This window comes from Toxotes jaculatrix, chromosome 8, assembly GCF_017976425.1.
Source record: "Toxotes jaculatrix isolate fToxJac2 chromosome 8, fToxJac2.pri, whole genome shotgun sequence".
Taxonomy (NCBI): domain Eukaryota; kingdom Metazoa; phylum Chordata; class Actinopteri; family Toxotidae; genus Toxotes; species Toxotes jaculatrix.
The window spans coordinates 18,131,172-18,146,512 of NC_054401.1; the positions used below are offsets into that span (position 1 = coordinate 18,131,172).

Below are 15,341 nucleotides of genomic sequence, written 5' to 3' on the forward strand. Positions count from 1 at the left end.
GATGAGATATAAGCTGCTAGTCATGAGCCTTAGTGGTGCTTTTAGGCAGCTTTCTTTTAGTTTCGATGCAGCCAGGCCAGCCGGTTCCCCCTGTTTTCCAGTCTTTGTGCTAAGCTAATGCATAACCGTCTCAGGGCTGCAGCTTTGTATTTAATGGACAAATCTGAGAGTGACATCAGTCTTCTCATCTAACTTTCAGCAAGAAAGCAAATAAGTGCATTTCCAAAATCTACAACTATTCCTTTTATTAGGTGGAAAAAAGTACCATGCAAACTAAGAAGCCAGACAGTTAAAAACTAATGGTAACATGAATTATAGCAGCAAAATATGTCACTTGATATGTTTACAGCAATGGCAAAAAATGTTGTTTTTTTGTGATATACAGCTACATAACACCCCTTTAAAACAGACACCTAAAGGAAACTTCCAAGCCAGTTAAGTTTGATGACTGCAAATGGTTTGACTTTGTACATGGCGATGAAGCCAGTCAGCCAGCTTGGCAGGCTTGACAGAACATGCCTTTGAATGGAGCAGAAAGGCTTTTACTGTAAATCCCCTCAATGTGAAGGGCTGTGATGCAGCCTAACACCTTGATGCACTGAGCTCTACTTTTCCAGTACAGCTCTGCTACAGACTCAACAGCTCTGGATAGACTTAATAGGAGGCTCCTCACCCTGTGTGCTGAAACGCCTGGCAACGCATGTCCTTGCAGCGGTAAACACTATTCATTTGTGATAGCTGTTTAACTGCATGTCCCATGAGCACAGACAGCAGCAGTGGATATGTGTCAGCATTGCTCCAGAGAGCAGTCAGCACTTCTGTCGCTGCATGGTGAGGCAGGATGTTAGAAGAACACCTGTATTAAATTTAGTTTTAGGTACGTAAACGCACACAGAGTAATCAAAGTTCTAGCTATGTGAAGCGTTCCTCTTGAAGGCACATACAGTCTGTCAGAGTTGTTCACAGTTGCTGTAAGTGAAGATCCTTATGTCTGCAAGCTTCACAGGGAGGCATACACACACACATATACACAGACACACACAGAGAACAGACAGGGATTGTCAGAGCTGTTAACAGTGGTGAGTGCTCTTCCTCCTGACTGCTGTCTTCATTGGGGGATCTGTTTGAAGAGCACAGCAGCCCAGCTTTCAGAAATGCTCTGTCAACACTCTCCTCAACATCACAAGTGAATGAGTGGCACTTCTTCTGTATGTGCACACACACACACACACACACACACACACACGCTCACACACATACTGTATATACACACACAGAAGCATCCACACGTGCATCCACACACAGATGCATCAACAAATCTACCCACAAACCCTCACAATGCTTTGGCAGGCAGGTAGATTTAGCGGCCAGATTCTAGCTAATATCCAAGCTTCTCAATCCATCCATATAATACGTTCTCTTGTTTAATGATTTCTCATCCTCCCTCGCTCTTTCTCCCACTTCATCCAATCTCGCAGCAGGCCTCCATGCAGAGAGAAAGATGCATAAAGAGAAAAGAAACCCACAATGACTAATTGCCTGCTCTGATTTATAGCTGTACAAGTGTTAAACCTGCTATCTCCATATGTATCTGTGTGTGAGCACTGTGTATTAGCTGGTGTGTGATGGCTGTATAACTGAATGTGCTGGAGCGTCTGCATATGTGTTAATGTTTTCATGTATCAGACAAAAAATAAATAAATGAGTACACAAGACAGACAGTTATCTCTTCCCTGAGGACAGGAGAGAGAAAAATGTAAGATCTTGCTTCAACTTTGAACTCGCTCTTTCTCTCACTCTCTCCCCCCTTCTCTTCCTCTCCTCCCCCTTCTTTTGCTGTCAATTTTCCAGCAGAGAAGTGAAGCTGACTAACAGAATGCTGCAGGCACCGTGCAGCATCAAATGCACAGTATTAGTGATAATGACACCAGTTTATTGAGAAAACCACTAACTGCTGCTCGTGTGAAGGGGAGCGCTGTGTGTGTGAGCACGCAAAGGATGTGAACCGGCATTATTTGTTCTCTTGCAGGTGGTGTGCTCTGAAAAGCAGATGTTTGTATTATTCTACAGGAACGATTTTCCATACTGAAACCACACCCTTTCTCTGTGCCTCGCCTTTATCGTCTTCTTCTTCTTTTTTTTTGCACACAAAAGCAAACTGGCTTTCACAGGACTGCATGGAACTAAAAAGACAGGTAGGGTTGTAAACACTAAACACGCACCAACATGCATGCATGGGTGACAGTCCAGCAAACACAGGATCTCAGCTTCAAAAAAGGAAACAAAGTGAGAGTTGTACAGTAGGTGCAGGCTCAGATATGTACTGAACTGTGCTTTCCTCCGACACATTCCTCACCCCCTTTGTCTCCTAAAATAGGTTTAACATGGTAATTTAACTCAGGAAGATCTGAAATCCCAATTCTTTGGATGTCTCATTACAGCCCTCCCCAATAAGCCGCCTTCCTTGTCTCTCTTGCTATGCATGGTTAGGGTAATGCATTCATTTCCTGTAGGGGGATTTGTGAGTAATTATGCACAAAGACATCCTCTCACTAATTAAGATGTAAAGACAGGGAGTTCAAGTAATCTGGGCATTCCACCAAGGCTCGGAAACACACAGTCCTTAAGGCACTCCACTGTGTGTATAGGTGTGTGTGTATCTGAATTAATTTGGGAGAGCGCTTGTGTCTGTGTGTAAATATAGTTGTCTGAGAGCATGTATGTGTCCCTTCTTTATTCCTGAGGAACAAAAACAGCACTTAGCAGTGTTTTTATTTCTCTTATTCTAACCTTTTAATTAGGGTCATTCCTTTCTTAAGCAACCATGTGTCTACAGTGTGTATCTATAAAAGTGTATTTGTCAGTGATACACACAGCCACCTCACAGTTTTAGTACCACAAGCATGTAAAAATCTCTAACTGTATGATGGACTGTTGACCAAGTGATTAGCAGAGTCGCGCCCGTGTGCATCAACCTAAATGTGTCAATGGACGTGCACCACTAATCGAAGTTACCAGTTATTAACTGTGGTACAGCAGTGAGGAAGCCTCTGCTACCATAGGAACAGAATTAAGCCGCTGTGTCTCTCCCAGTCTCCCTCCCTGACGCAGCTTTAATTTGCCAAGCTCCTCTGCATCCAGGAAATACAATGACTAGCCTTCGCCTTTGTTGTCTAACAGGGATTTTGACTATGCAGAGACAAGGCTGGGGAACAGGCACGCACAGCCCAGACATGCTTTTGCAGCAGTTGTTTTCTTTTCTTTGTTCTCAATTTATTCTTTGTAATCCCTTCTTTCCTCTCCTTTCCCTGTGCCTGCCTCTCTCCCCTGTCCTCTCTCTCTCTCTCTCCCCTGTCCTCTCTCTCTCTGTGAAATACAGGCACTTTATTTATTTTCTCTTTCTCCAATTCCTCATTTTTCTTCCCTTCTATCTCTCTCTGTCTTCTCCCAAGTCTAAGGAAGTCATATCAAGCCGCCTGCCAAATAATTTGATGGGACATTTGTTTGAAAACACAGAAGGGTATTATCCTCTCACACAGACATAATTTTAATCAGACACAACAACAGAATGTTTTTACCAGTTGGCAGATAGACACAAAGAGGAAGACAGAGAACGACAGAGAGGAGGAGGAGCGACAGAATTTGGAACTTGTGTTAGATAGTATTTGTGCTGCCTCTTCCTTCCAGCCCCCTACAGCCAACAATTTCAAAGTCGCACAACTAAATTTTGCAGGTATAAAACAGTTTGCAGTTGTTGGAAAGAAACCAACTCACTAACACAAATTTATCTTTGCCTCTTTGTTAGAGAAGCCAACTTTATTTTCAAGTAAAAAATATTGACAGTGCAGGAGCATGATGCACTGTAAATCTTATTCTTCCATTACAAAAAAAAAAGAAAGAAAAAAGAAAAAAACCTGCACAAGAGAGTGTTATCACTGGATTTTGCACTTGTCTGATGACTGACACCCCTACTTCTTGACTGATAGAAATTTTCCCTATAAAAATATAAAAGCACTTATTATTATGCAGGAACATTCATTTCTTTCCCCTTCATATGAAACCCGTCTAAGAAGAGGACGTTTTCAGAACATGCGTGCAATTAAAACCCATGGGCATAAAAATAAAATGCATATTTTATAGGCTACTTTAACTTTTTGTTTTTTTCAGACTACATGTTGAAAATACTAATATAGACTGTGCGCAAGCCAAACCAGTGAAACTATGAACTAGTAGTGAATAAATGTAACAGAGGGGATTAAGGTGTGTCATCTGATGCACTTTCAAGGTTAGTGTATGGTCTAAACATGATACTGGCCCTGATGTACTGAGAAATAATTAACCAGCTTATCACCTAAGAGCCAGAGTAAAATCTACCTCACTCCTCCCAACAATTTAAAGAAACCCATTTATAGAATGTAATTGTAAATAAAGGACTCCCTTCCTGGATTGGATGAAGGTGTAGTGATTTTATTCTATGTTTGTGTGGTTAAGTTACTGTAAGTCAGACAGGGTGTCAGGTGAGACTTCACATGGGGCTCAAAGTCTGTGGAGGTTGTTGCTGTAGCTGTTTACAGTCTCTGGCCAAAACAAGGGAAAACTCTGATGTATGTGTCAGGAGCGTAGTGTATGAGAAAGTATTACAGAAGAAGAAATGATAATCTGTAGCTTAACATGCATAATGATTGTGTAGGTGTACATGTGTGTGACTACAAGTGTAATTATATGTGTGGGTGTGTTTTAACACAATTTTGTGTTTCAGTCAAAGTTGTGTGCACATATGTGTGTGAGAGAGATGTTGCGTGTGTGTGCTCAGACTGAGCTCAGACAGTCTGAATCCTTCAGATCTAACAGACTTACCCAGGTCTCCAGCAGGAAAGGAAGCATTCTGATATCACTGTAATGCTGCATCTTGATATTTTTGTATTTGTATTATATTTATATCTGTATAAATCTGATCCACAGTTAGCAGTTTAAATTGACTTTAACATCAGTATCACAATTACCACTACACTTTGTGGAAGACAGTTCTCTGTACCTGCAGTTTCATTTCAAACCAGCAGGGAGCAACCTTTTATTATGGATTTCAGTCTTCAGTCCGCTGAGCCCTTCTCACTACTTTAAGGTGGTTATTCACAGGCTGATTCAGCAGAGCAGGACTCAGATGCAGGGCTACATTTTTTTTTTCTTTTTCTTTTTTTTTTTTGTTCTGCTCTTAGTTTGGCTTTCATACACTGCTGCACTTGCTGGAAACTCTGTAATTAATCAAAGACAGTCCATCATTTGCACTGAAATATGAAATTTATGAAGTAAAAAAAAACCTGAAACTATATATGCGGTTAACAATTAAATGCAATTATGGTGAACTTTATAGCCCAAACATGACCTAGTGGTTTGAATGACTAGTTTTTAATTTCATAAATCCTGGGGCTGCCAATAAGACAGACACTCACATTCCTGGTCTGAGCATTACTGTGAAATATGTTAAATATTTTGAGATTAGCAGTACTGAGACAGGAATGTAATGTAAAAAGGAAGCAGTGACAAAGATAGAGAAAATTACTCCAATGGGAACAAGACATGTGACACAAAAGAACTAAGGAGAGTGTCCTTCAGAAACTTACTGTAGGTTGCATAACATACTGTTGATGTGGCATCCAAGATGTACTCTGGACCTGTGGACAGAAGAGAAGAGAAGAGAAGAGAAGAGAAGAGGAGAAGAGAAGAGAAGAGAAGAGAAGAGAAGAGAAGAGAAGAGAAAAAATAAAGATGTAGCAAAAGTAGAGGTGATGACAATATGATCAGAGATGACGAAGGAAATGGAAATAAGACAGAGGGAGGGTAAAAAGAAAGGAAGGATGAGGAAAAAAAGTACAGTAATTAAAGAAACAGAGGATGGGCATGAGTAGGAGGATGCAGAAGGGAGGTCAGGAACAGATGAGAGGAAAAGAGAAGATCACAGAGAAGATTGTTATAAGTGGGTAAAGAATTGAAGAGTGAACATAAAGAAGGACAATTGTAAGACGGAATGACAGGAAGGCAGCGAAAATGAGAAAACCAAAGAGGAGAACAGAGAAAATTAATCATTAGCTCAAGTCTTTACAAGCCCATTTCAGAGTCTCAGTCCCTGCGGCAGTGTGTCTTAAAGAATATTACGACGGTAACTGAGGGTCCACTATACAGTATGTTATGTTGTAATTATAAGAGGATATGAAGACCACAGAGAGCAATTCAGTCTAATAATTACTGTTTCACAGAGGAGGTTTCATCATCAAAGTCTGTCTTGGCCACAAATCACCACTTTCATCTCCTACTGCTACCCACTGCCCAGCCCTAACATCAGGAGAAATAAGTCCCCGGAGACCCCTTTGTCACATGTAACTTATGATACGTGTGTATACAGTAATTATATAAGTGCATGTGTATGTTAGCTTATCTGTCTATGGGGAGTTCAGGTAACACAAGGCAGGTTAATTTCTTCTTGTGTTTTCCTCAATAAGCAGGATGTGACTGTCTCACTGTGTAATTCTGCACCGCTGAAGGTGTGTCCTTGCATTTGTCTCTCTCATTTGCAGCACTGTTTTGTGCTTGTGAAAACCTGTGGGGGAGGACTGGTGTTTGTTTTAAAGTCTATGCGTTTGACACACTGAGGATCAAGTACAGAGTCAACCTCTCAAAGAAGCTACATCGCCAACCAGCTTTGACATGAATTGGTATAGTATGTGTGTGTATGTGTGTGTGGAAGAGAGAGAATGTGACACATGGGAACAGAGTGAGACAAAAGGAGGATTTGTGCCTAAGAATGAAAGATCGGGAGGAGTGCTGCAATGTAAGCCTATGTTTTATCTTTGCTAGACTAAGAACTGTCTTGAATGGAGGGAGCTGATAACTCAATTTCTGTGTTAAAGTCTTTCCACAGAAAAGACAAACTACTTCTTTGACCATGGCCAATTCAACTAAATTTCAATTCAGAAACCATGGACCAGAACTGCGGTGGAAAGGGACCATTTGAAAATATTCATTACATATTTCAAAAGCTCTTGTCCTATGCAAGGTTACAGGGTTCTTCACTCAAGATGAGGCAGCCGTTGTTCAGTTTTTTTTTCTTCCTCTCAGCACATCCCATGAAAATATAAAAAAACCAACAATGTATTTGTCCATCATATAATACCTTCAGACCCCCCCTGTGCGTGAGTCTCAGGCCAAAGCTCCATTTATTCATGGTGGTCTCAAATATATAGTTTCGTTAAAAAAAAAATAAATTAAATATTTTCTACTGCTGCACACTGTAGTTTTGAGCAAACATCACTTTAACAGGAGGAAACATTTGTTGTTCATTTCACTCAAAAGGCTAACACAGTGCTACCAGGTTGCATTATATAACCATGGGACGCCATGTTGGAGATGTCTGACTGAGAGCATTAGTTGCTTTGCTAAATCTGATGGCTGGGCTTTAAGCTAGCAAAGTCAAGAAGCATGTCATAAGCTGGGTGAGGTGTTTTGCAATGGTGACTTTGAATTTGGAGAGAAATGAACAGGATGAATACATAATTTTAGCTATTAAGTTATTCATCTAAACACACATCTTCTATCCTTTATTAGACAGGCCATTTTCCAATTGCTTATTTGAAGTTGCTCGTTTCATTTTCTAGAGCAACAGAAAAGCTCTTACAGGCCCACAAGGCTCGACTTAACCCAGCAGACCCCGGACAGGGTCCACCCACCTGATATGTGGAGACAGGAGAGGCAGCGATGAAGGGTGTGATTGATGTCTGTGCAATCATCCGATTGGTGGAGATGCTGTATGGCGAAGAGTAGAATCTACGGAAGGAAACAAGACAATGTTTAATTTTGACATAATCAGTATCGCCATATTCATGTGAATGGGATAAAACTGTGCATGTGAAGAGACAGTATTATGCTGACAGAAATGTAACATCAGTCGAGAGGCTTCTCTGAGCATTTAGCTTCAGCTCTCCAGACACAGCCACATGCAAAGGTGAGAGAATGAGCCTTTTGTACCTCTTTGCTTTAAACCACTCCGCACACTTCAAGATGCCGCTGACGAAATGGATTAGACATCATCAAGGCTGTCTTGGAAACAATAAATATTGCAGCTTCACTCCGTGCTACACCATCAAAGACGTCTTAGAATGAGACTTGACACTGCACCGAAGTACACATCATGTTACAAAGGAGTCTGCTCCACTGCTATGCATAATAATGAATTATCACCTTAATGTGTGAGTGGGTGAATTATTTCAGTATTGCCTTTTATGTTCCCACCTACACATATATTCCACTTCGGAGGGAAGGCTGCATCTGCAACATCTGCATTTTATACTCTGTTTACTTCTCTTCCTATACCTTTGTTTGCATTTCTGATTTTACTCCAACTCCCTTTTTTTCCATTTCACCCCCTAAACCCTGCAGCAGTAGAATGTTGTGGCTCGAGGTGCTTTATTTATCATTGTGTACCTAGAGAGGACATGTTTCATCCGCCAGGCCATGTTGCTGTGCCCGATCGATCCCCAAGTGTCTGTTGACTGAATAATGGAGCAAGGGAGGGGAGGGAGAGAAAGAAAGAGAGGGAGAGAGAGAGAGAAAGAGAGAGAGAGAGAGAGAGAGAGAGAGAGAGAGAGAGAGAGAGAGAGAGAGAGAGAGAGAGAGAGAGGCACAGACAGAGACAGAGGCCCTCCCCTTTCTATCTCTAACAGCCATGATTGTATAAAAAAGGTACTTGCAAACAAATCAAGTGTTGTTTAATTGGGCGAGAAAAGTACTTAAACAAACAAACACTGCTGGTTAACTTTCAACGGTTACTCCAAATTACCACAGACAAATACATATTATGTTTTAATGTTTAAGGAATTGTATTCTTGTAGCTGTCTATTATTCATAGTAGAATAAACAACATACTGAGTTGACAGCGGGGCTCAGCGACTAGCCAAAGACAGGAAATGTAGATGAATTGGTGCTACTCCACTGCAACACAGGCACACATTTCATTTCAAGGGTGAAATGGGTTCCTGCAGTGCCCACCTGTTCTGTTATTGCACTTTCTGTTTCACATTACATTTGTTCGGTCAGCGATAGCACGAGCAGTTTTGGATCTCAGCTGTGAGATGCAAACCCTCAGATATTTTTAAACTATTGCTGTCCAGCCCGTTGTGGATGCAGTTGGTTTCCAACTGCCGGCGATAAGCTCCAGAGCGTGATAGTGCTTCACACGGACATCCAGCCTCCCTGCTGGATTTTTATGCTCTCCTTGGTGTGTTGAAGCCTAAGCAGTTGTACATAAAGAGTAGAGCTACAACACTTGCTCTCTACTTTTCATGATATAACGTGGTTCACTTCTTTGGAACCACGAAAAAGAAATCCCATGAATTATTAGCAATATATATTTTCCCTTGCCAAGTTTCAGCTCTGGTTCATGCGCAGGTTGATTGTATGTTTTATCTTAGTGTAGGCGTGTTGATACTGGCTCAACTTACTTTGATTTCCCCATAAGTCCTTGATGGGACATAGATTTTCTAAAATTTTCCCCTTGCAACTTTCAACTCTGGCTTACCTTTATGTCTCCCTCAGCTTTCCTTGCAAAGGAAACCATGTGTATTGTCAGTTACGCAAATATTCTGCATTGGTATTTTGATTGGTTTTCTTTGTTCTTGTGCACTGTAATCTGCATTTATTGATATATTTCAATTCCACAAGACATCACTTGAATTGAAAGGATTGGACACATGTTTCCAGATCTAGGTTGGAGTAAGAACTGGGACATGTGATGATCAGTGACAAGACAAAAAACTTCTCTACGGATAATATGGCAGAAGGGATCCATCTTTTTGACTGTACAATTAATATATGACTTGCATTAGAGATAGTGTATTACTGTCACTGATGACTACAAATGAGCGAACACAACCAGGTTATTCAATATGGTTCTCTGATTGTGTTTATTGTATTTTTCATTAGAGCGATGTGTATTGAGAGAGAGAAATCGTAGGTAGAGGACAGATCCAAGGTTATTGATGGAGGCTATTAGCCTTGAGCAGCGCGCTGTCAATAGGGACTCCAGCGCGGCTGTTTAAACAATACACTAAACATGTAATTGCGAAGAGAACATTAAGACGAGATTGAATTTAAAACCTCTCTGTGAATCCCTGGTGTGACCTAGCTGCGTTGTCAGGAGTTTGCCCTGAAAAATTAGCAAATGATTTAGTGCCGACCTCAGTGACTTTTCAGCGGAGAAATGCGGGTGAGCATGCTAAAATATACTGTATGTATGTATGTGTGTGGGCAGGAGGGACAGAGGAAAGAGAGAACAGAGGAACAGAGGTAACAACAGAGGCAGGGAGAAAGGGAGAAGAATGGAGAAACAAAAGGAAAACAGACAGACCAGACAGGAGGCGGGAGACTGAGAAAAAGAGCCGCCAGAGAAAGTAAATGTTGTGTTTCTCTGATAAAGAAAGGACAGGCTATAAGCCAAAGCAGTCTGGCCGCTTGGGACACATGTTTCCAATAACATCAGATTGGCATCAGACCTTAAACACCAGCAGTCCTCAAGCTTGAAGAGACTCGCAAACCTGTAATTGATTCATACCCTTCCCCTCTCCTTGGGCTGACTTTATTTTTGCCTTTGCCCTCCTCTTGACCCCACCCAGCCCACCCTTTTTATTCAGCCCCTTTCCCTCCCTGCTTTTCACCTCTCTAATTAGCTGCATTAGCATTTCACAGTCATTTAGTGCTTTGCCGGAAGGAGCTCGGATGACCTCGGAAGAGAGGTCGGAGAGGGCTTAAGCACCGCGAGCTCACAGATGCTCGCGTGTGAGCATGCATTTATGCATGCACGAGCACGCACACATGCACAGAGAAATGACCAAAAGTAAAGCAGATGCTTGGAAATGCAGAGTAGGAATTAGAAGAAGAAAGGAACCAAACAAGACAAACAATGCAAAGGAGGGTAAGAGAGGAAAAAAAACTTAGGATAAGGTCAGACAAGCACAAGGACAGGTTATAAGGTGATATGAAGAAGGGTGAGTGTAACAGTGTAGAGCACAATGGGACAAGAGTAAGGAGGAGGACAAAAAGTGGAGATACAAAGAGGAAGGAGGGCTGAGTAGACGGAGGAGGAGAAGAGAAACACAGAGCTGGGGGGACGCGTCTCCTGGGATCGCATCACCAGCAGCATTCCTAGCAGACAGGACCGATCTCCAATTTCCCCCTAAAACAGGCAGACGCTCGGCTCTCTGCATTCAGCCTGGGAGCACTGCAGATAGCCTCGGCTGACGAAAGTCTTACAGCGGCACTGCAACACCACCCAAATTCCCTGTCTGCAATCAAAACCTACATGCCTGACAGCTTGTATGCATAGGTGCATAAATAAATGCTTGATCTGCATCAGTCAGACGCGGGAATGAGGGCGGGAGCAGGAAAAGCCGAGAGAGAGAGGGAGAGAGAGATACTATATATGTGTGTGTGTGTGTGTGTGTGTGTGTGTGTGTGTGTGTGTGTGTGTGTGTGTGTTAACGACCTGCATGCCCTGTGTCTGCATGAGAGTGTGTGTGAATATGTGTGGTCTGCTCATTTGTATGCAAGTGCTCCTGTGGATATCAGTGCTGATGGATGGTTGATATATATGTGCATCTGTGCAGCTTTGTGAGATTATGTGTCAGGTTTGTAAAGGTTCGTATACAGGGAGCTGATGTTGGGACTCCAGCAGTTTTGTGGGGTTTGCTTTAAAAATCAAAAGTAAAGTTTGTACATCTAAAGTTGTAGACACAGTTTGCAAATCTGCGAAGAAAACTTTCCACCTACCCGTTCTGCATCGCAGTGGGATCATACGTCAACGCCATACCACTCTGGAGAAAGAGGCAAAGAGAGAAACAAATACATATAAAGGTTAAATCAGAATCAGAATCAGAAACACTCTATTGGCAGGTATGTTACACATACAAGGAATTTGGCATGGTGTTCTTGGTGAAAACAGAAAACTTGGACTGAGAGGTCCCATAACACATGCAGTGAAACATACTAAATAAAAAGAAAGTACTAAGAGAAGGATAAAAAGCAAGAAAAGTAATACTGGAGATATATACAATCTGTACAAATAATGTGCAACGTTGTAAAATACCTCATATGTCCTTTGAGGGATTTGTGTTTACTTTCATTCAGATTTTTATGTGTAAACTGTTACTTGGTGGTGTCGACTGACATTAAAAACTGCTTTAGTAATACTGCTTATGACAAATAGTGAAGCCAATAAAGTTAATGAATTGAGCAAGGGAGAGACAGTGAAGAGGGAGAGTAAGATGATTCAAGAGGTAAACACTGAACACAGACTCTCTCTCTTAACATTCACCATTATAAACAACTGAGTGGAATACAAAGACCTGCTAAATAAAGAACAATGGATGATGTCCACAGTAGCCCAAAAATCTCAAACGAGCCAGTTAGAAAAACTTATGAAAATGATTCTGCATGATTGTGTATGAGCTCCTGAGCCACTTAAAACTATGTGTCATGTTCAAAAGTAAACTCAGACGTAGTAAAATTACCACAGAAAGTCTGATTGTCATTATCTTAATCATGTAAGTTCTTTGTTGCAATGTTTTAAACTATAATATACGAGAGTAGAAGGTTTCTTATTTATTGCTCCTTAGTCCTTAACTTTTTTCATCACTTTTTCGTGTTTCATCACTGGTAGTTTTCTAGAAGGTTTTGTTTGCAAAATGCAAATAACAGAACATCATTCATCAAAATAGACTAAAATCACTAGATTAATAATAAATATCTACATGAGGAATGTCCCTCGATGAAACAAACGCCACAAACATCTCTTTAAACCAACTGCGGCAAACGCTGCTGTTCGCTCCACTTGCATTTAACAATGTGGAGCTCACAAAGCCAACAGAAAAGACCCACGCAGAGAGAAACAGACATAAATCCACACTGGGCGCCATGAACTAAGGTGACAGCACCTCTGCTTGAGCTGAAAATGTTTCATATTGAGTGAAAATTAGTCAGTTATTCCCAACCGTATGGCTTTGTGAACGCACAAAGGAGTAGAAAGGAGACAATCTGGAGGGAAAATGAGAAAAATGGAAGTTCCTGGTAAGTTTCGAAAGCAGTCTGTCTGAGCTGCCACACACACAGTCTGTATTATCAGTAAGAAAACTTAAAGCAACAAATGTACTCAATGAATCAAAACAAAATCAAACGTCATTTCTCATTAAAAAAAAAAAAAACTCTCACAGTTTGGGAGCCAGTTGTAAATATTTACTAAACACTACGATCCAGTTTTCAGCTCCATCATACATATCAAGACCATTTTGGTTTCACTACTGTTTCTACACTGTTACACCCCAACTACAAGAAGCGCTGCTCATGCAACAACAAGTGGACACCATACTGTACAAGTAATTTTCTTATGGAAATCTCCACTGATCACAGGGCTCAGATATGACTAAAAGAATGACTAAGAAAAGGTTTTACACAGCTTCATAATATCAGTGTGAGAAGAAAGTCAAGCCACAAGAGTGTTTTTTTTTTTTTAGGTGCCTGAGTATTCTCTCTGTCCCTCCTCCTCTCCATTAAATGTTGTCCCTATTACGTCAAGTGTTCATCATTAAGAGACACTTTTCTTTTTGAATGTTCTCTATCTGTGACTCACTTCCTCTATCATGTGCAAATGAACGGAGATCTTCATCCACTTGACTGCCTCTCGGCAATGTTGTAACAAACTTAAAGCATCAATAGTGTTTTTAGTCCTCTAATCTTTATTCTAATCTTTATTTTTCTCCTCTTCTGTCTTTCCCTCTGTCATTGCCCCCCCCTCCCTATCTGCAGCGTTATAAAAGTCATTTGTACTTTTTCTTCTATATTCCACACAAGGCTCTTCTCTCCAAATTGGCACATGAGTTGAAAGTGTGCCCTGATGTTGAACTCTGCTGTGATGTTTTGGTTTTTCCCCAAACACTGTTCCTAGCCAGGACGGGGGGAATGTAGACCACAGAAGCAATTAAAAGGAGTGCCAAACACTGATGACATCAAACAGAAAAAAAAAAATCATTCCAAAGCCCAAGATTCATTTTCATACCAGCCCTCAAACAAACATCTGAGTTTAAGCAGGTAAAAAAATTACACATACACAAGAATTCTGTCTTTCACCTTGAGCAAAATTTGTATTCACTGCTGGTTCCTTGGTGATCTATTGAATTGTCTTTAGCAACAAAAGATTTCTTAGCCAGAGCTTGAAAAGACCAGCTCTGTGAAGCATCTTGATGTTTGCTTCTTGTCCTCTAAGTTTCCTTCACCTAAAAGCAAAAACTGGACAACATTCCTCCTCTGCATTAGTCCATGAATGTGTGAAAGTCAATCAAACAACTACAAAGAAACATCGAACAATAACAAAGAGACACAAAACAACTACAAAAATTCAACAGACCAAACAGAACTACAAAAAGACAAAAAACAACTGCAAAGAGACAAAAAATGACCCCAAGAAACCCCAAGAAACACAAAACGACCTGAAAGAGACACAAAACAACTACAAACAATGCAGCTGTGTCCCCTCTTTCTCTGGGTGTCTTGGTTGTATGTAGGGGGGGTGAGGGCCTATATAGGCTGCGTCCAGGGGCCTGCTATTTCATAGTCTGACCATGTTTATCCGATGTGTGCTTCTCCGCACAAATGTTATTTGTATGAGTGATTCTGTGTGTGATGTGTGCCCATGTCATAGTCCCAAGGCCAGATTCATTTAGGAGTGAGGGGTTCTGGGAGATTAGGGTCGGCTGACTGAGTGTGAGGACGCAGTGAGGCCCCTCAAAGCACCTCCCCGGCCAGATGTCTCTATTAGTCTGCCTGGACTCGGAGACTTGGCTCTGACAAATGCATAAACCTCGGAAGTGAGGGCTTGTCAGGACTTGGGCGACTGACAAATGTGTGAGGAATCCCACTGAAAGCACAGATCCTTTCTTTTAAGTCCATCTGACAATTCACAAATGTTGATAACAGGAAACAAACAAAAAAAAAAGAATCACTAACACCGAGGCCTCTAATATTAACTAAGCCCTGGTGTGATTTGTCATTCTTTGCTCCCTCAAGAAAAAAAAAAAAAAGAAATAAAATGAATATTAAAATAAATACAAATAAAACTGCAATCTGTGCCTACTACTACACACTCACACACACACACACACACACACACACACACACACACACACCATGGTATCCTGTTTTTGTTGTGGCAGCTCCAGTTTCAGCGCACATTTGTTTCAGTGTGGTTCCATTTCATTTCACTTCACCACACTGCTCTTTCCCAAAGTCCATGTAATGTGAATGTT

The 15,341-nt window shown here is 41.2% G+C and overlaps 1 protein-coding gene across 8 annotated transcripts in view; it reads right to left on the reverse strand.

The window, feature by feature from the left end:
* LOC121185645 (RNA-binding motif, single-stranded-interacting protein 3-like) overlaps positions 1-15,341 on the reverse strand; it is a 160,128-nt gene that overhangs the window by 2,878 nt on the left and 141,909 nt on the right. For all 8 annotated transcript variants that reach the window (XM_041043925.1, XM_041043919.1, XM_041043920.1 and 5 more), the window contains 3 exons: positions 11,815-11,858; positions 7,722-7,818; positions 5,622-5,672 (listed from right to left, as the gene is read on the reverse strand). In XM_041043925.1, coding sequence (XP_040899859.1) covers positions 5,622-5,672; positions 7,722-7,818; positions 11,815-11,858 — 192 coding nt within the window. The remainder of the gene's footprint in view (positions 1-5,621; positions 5,673-7,721; positions 7,819-11,814; positions 11,859-15,341) is intronic.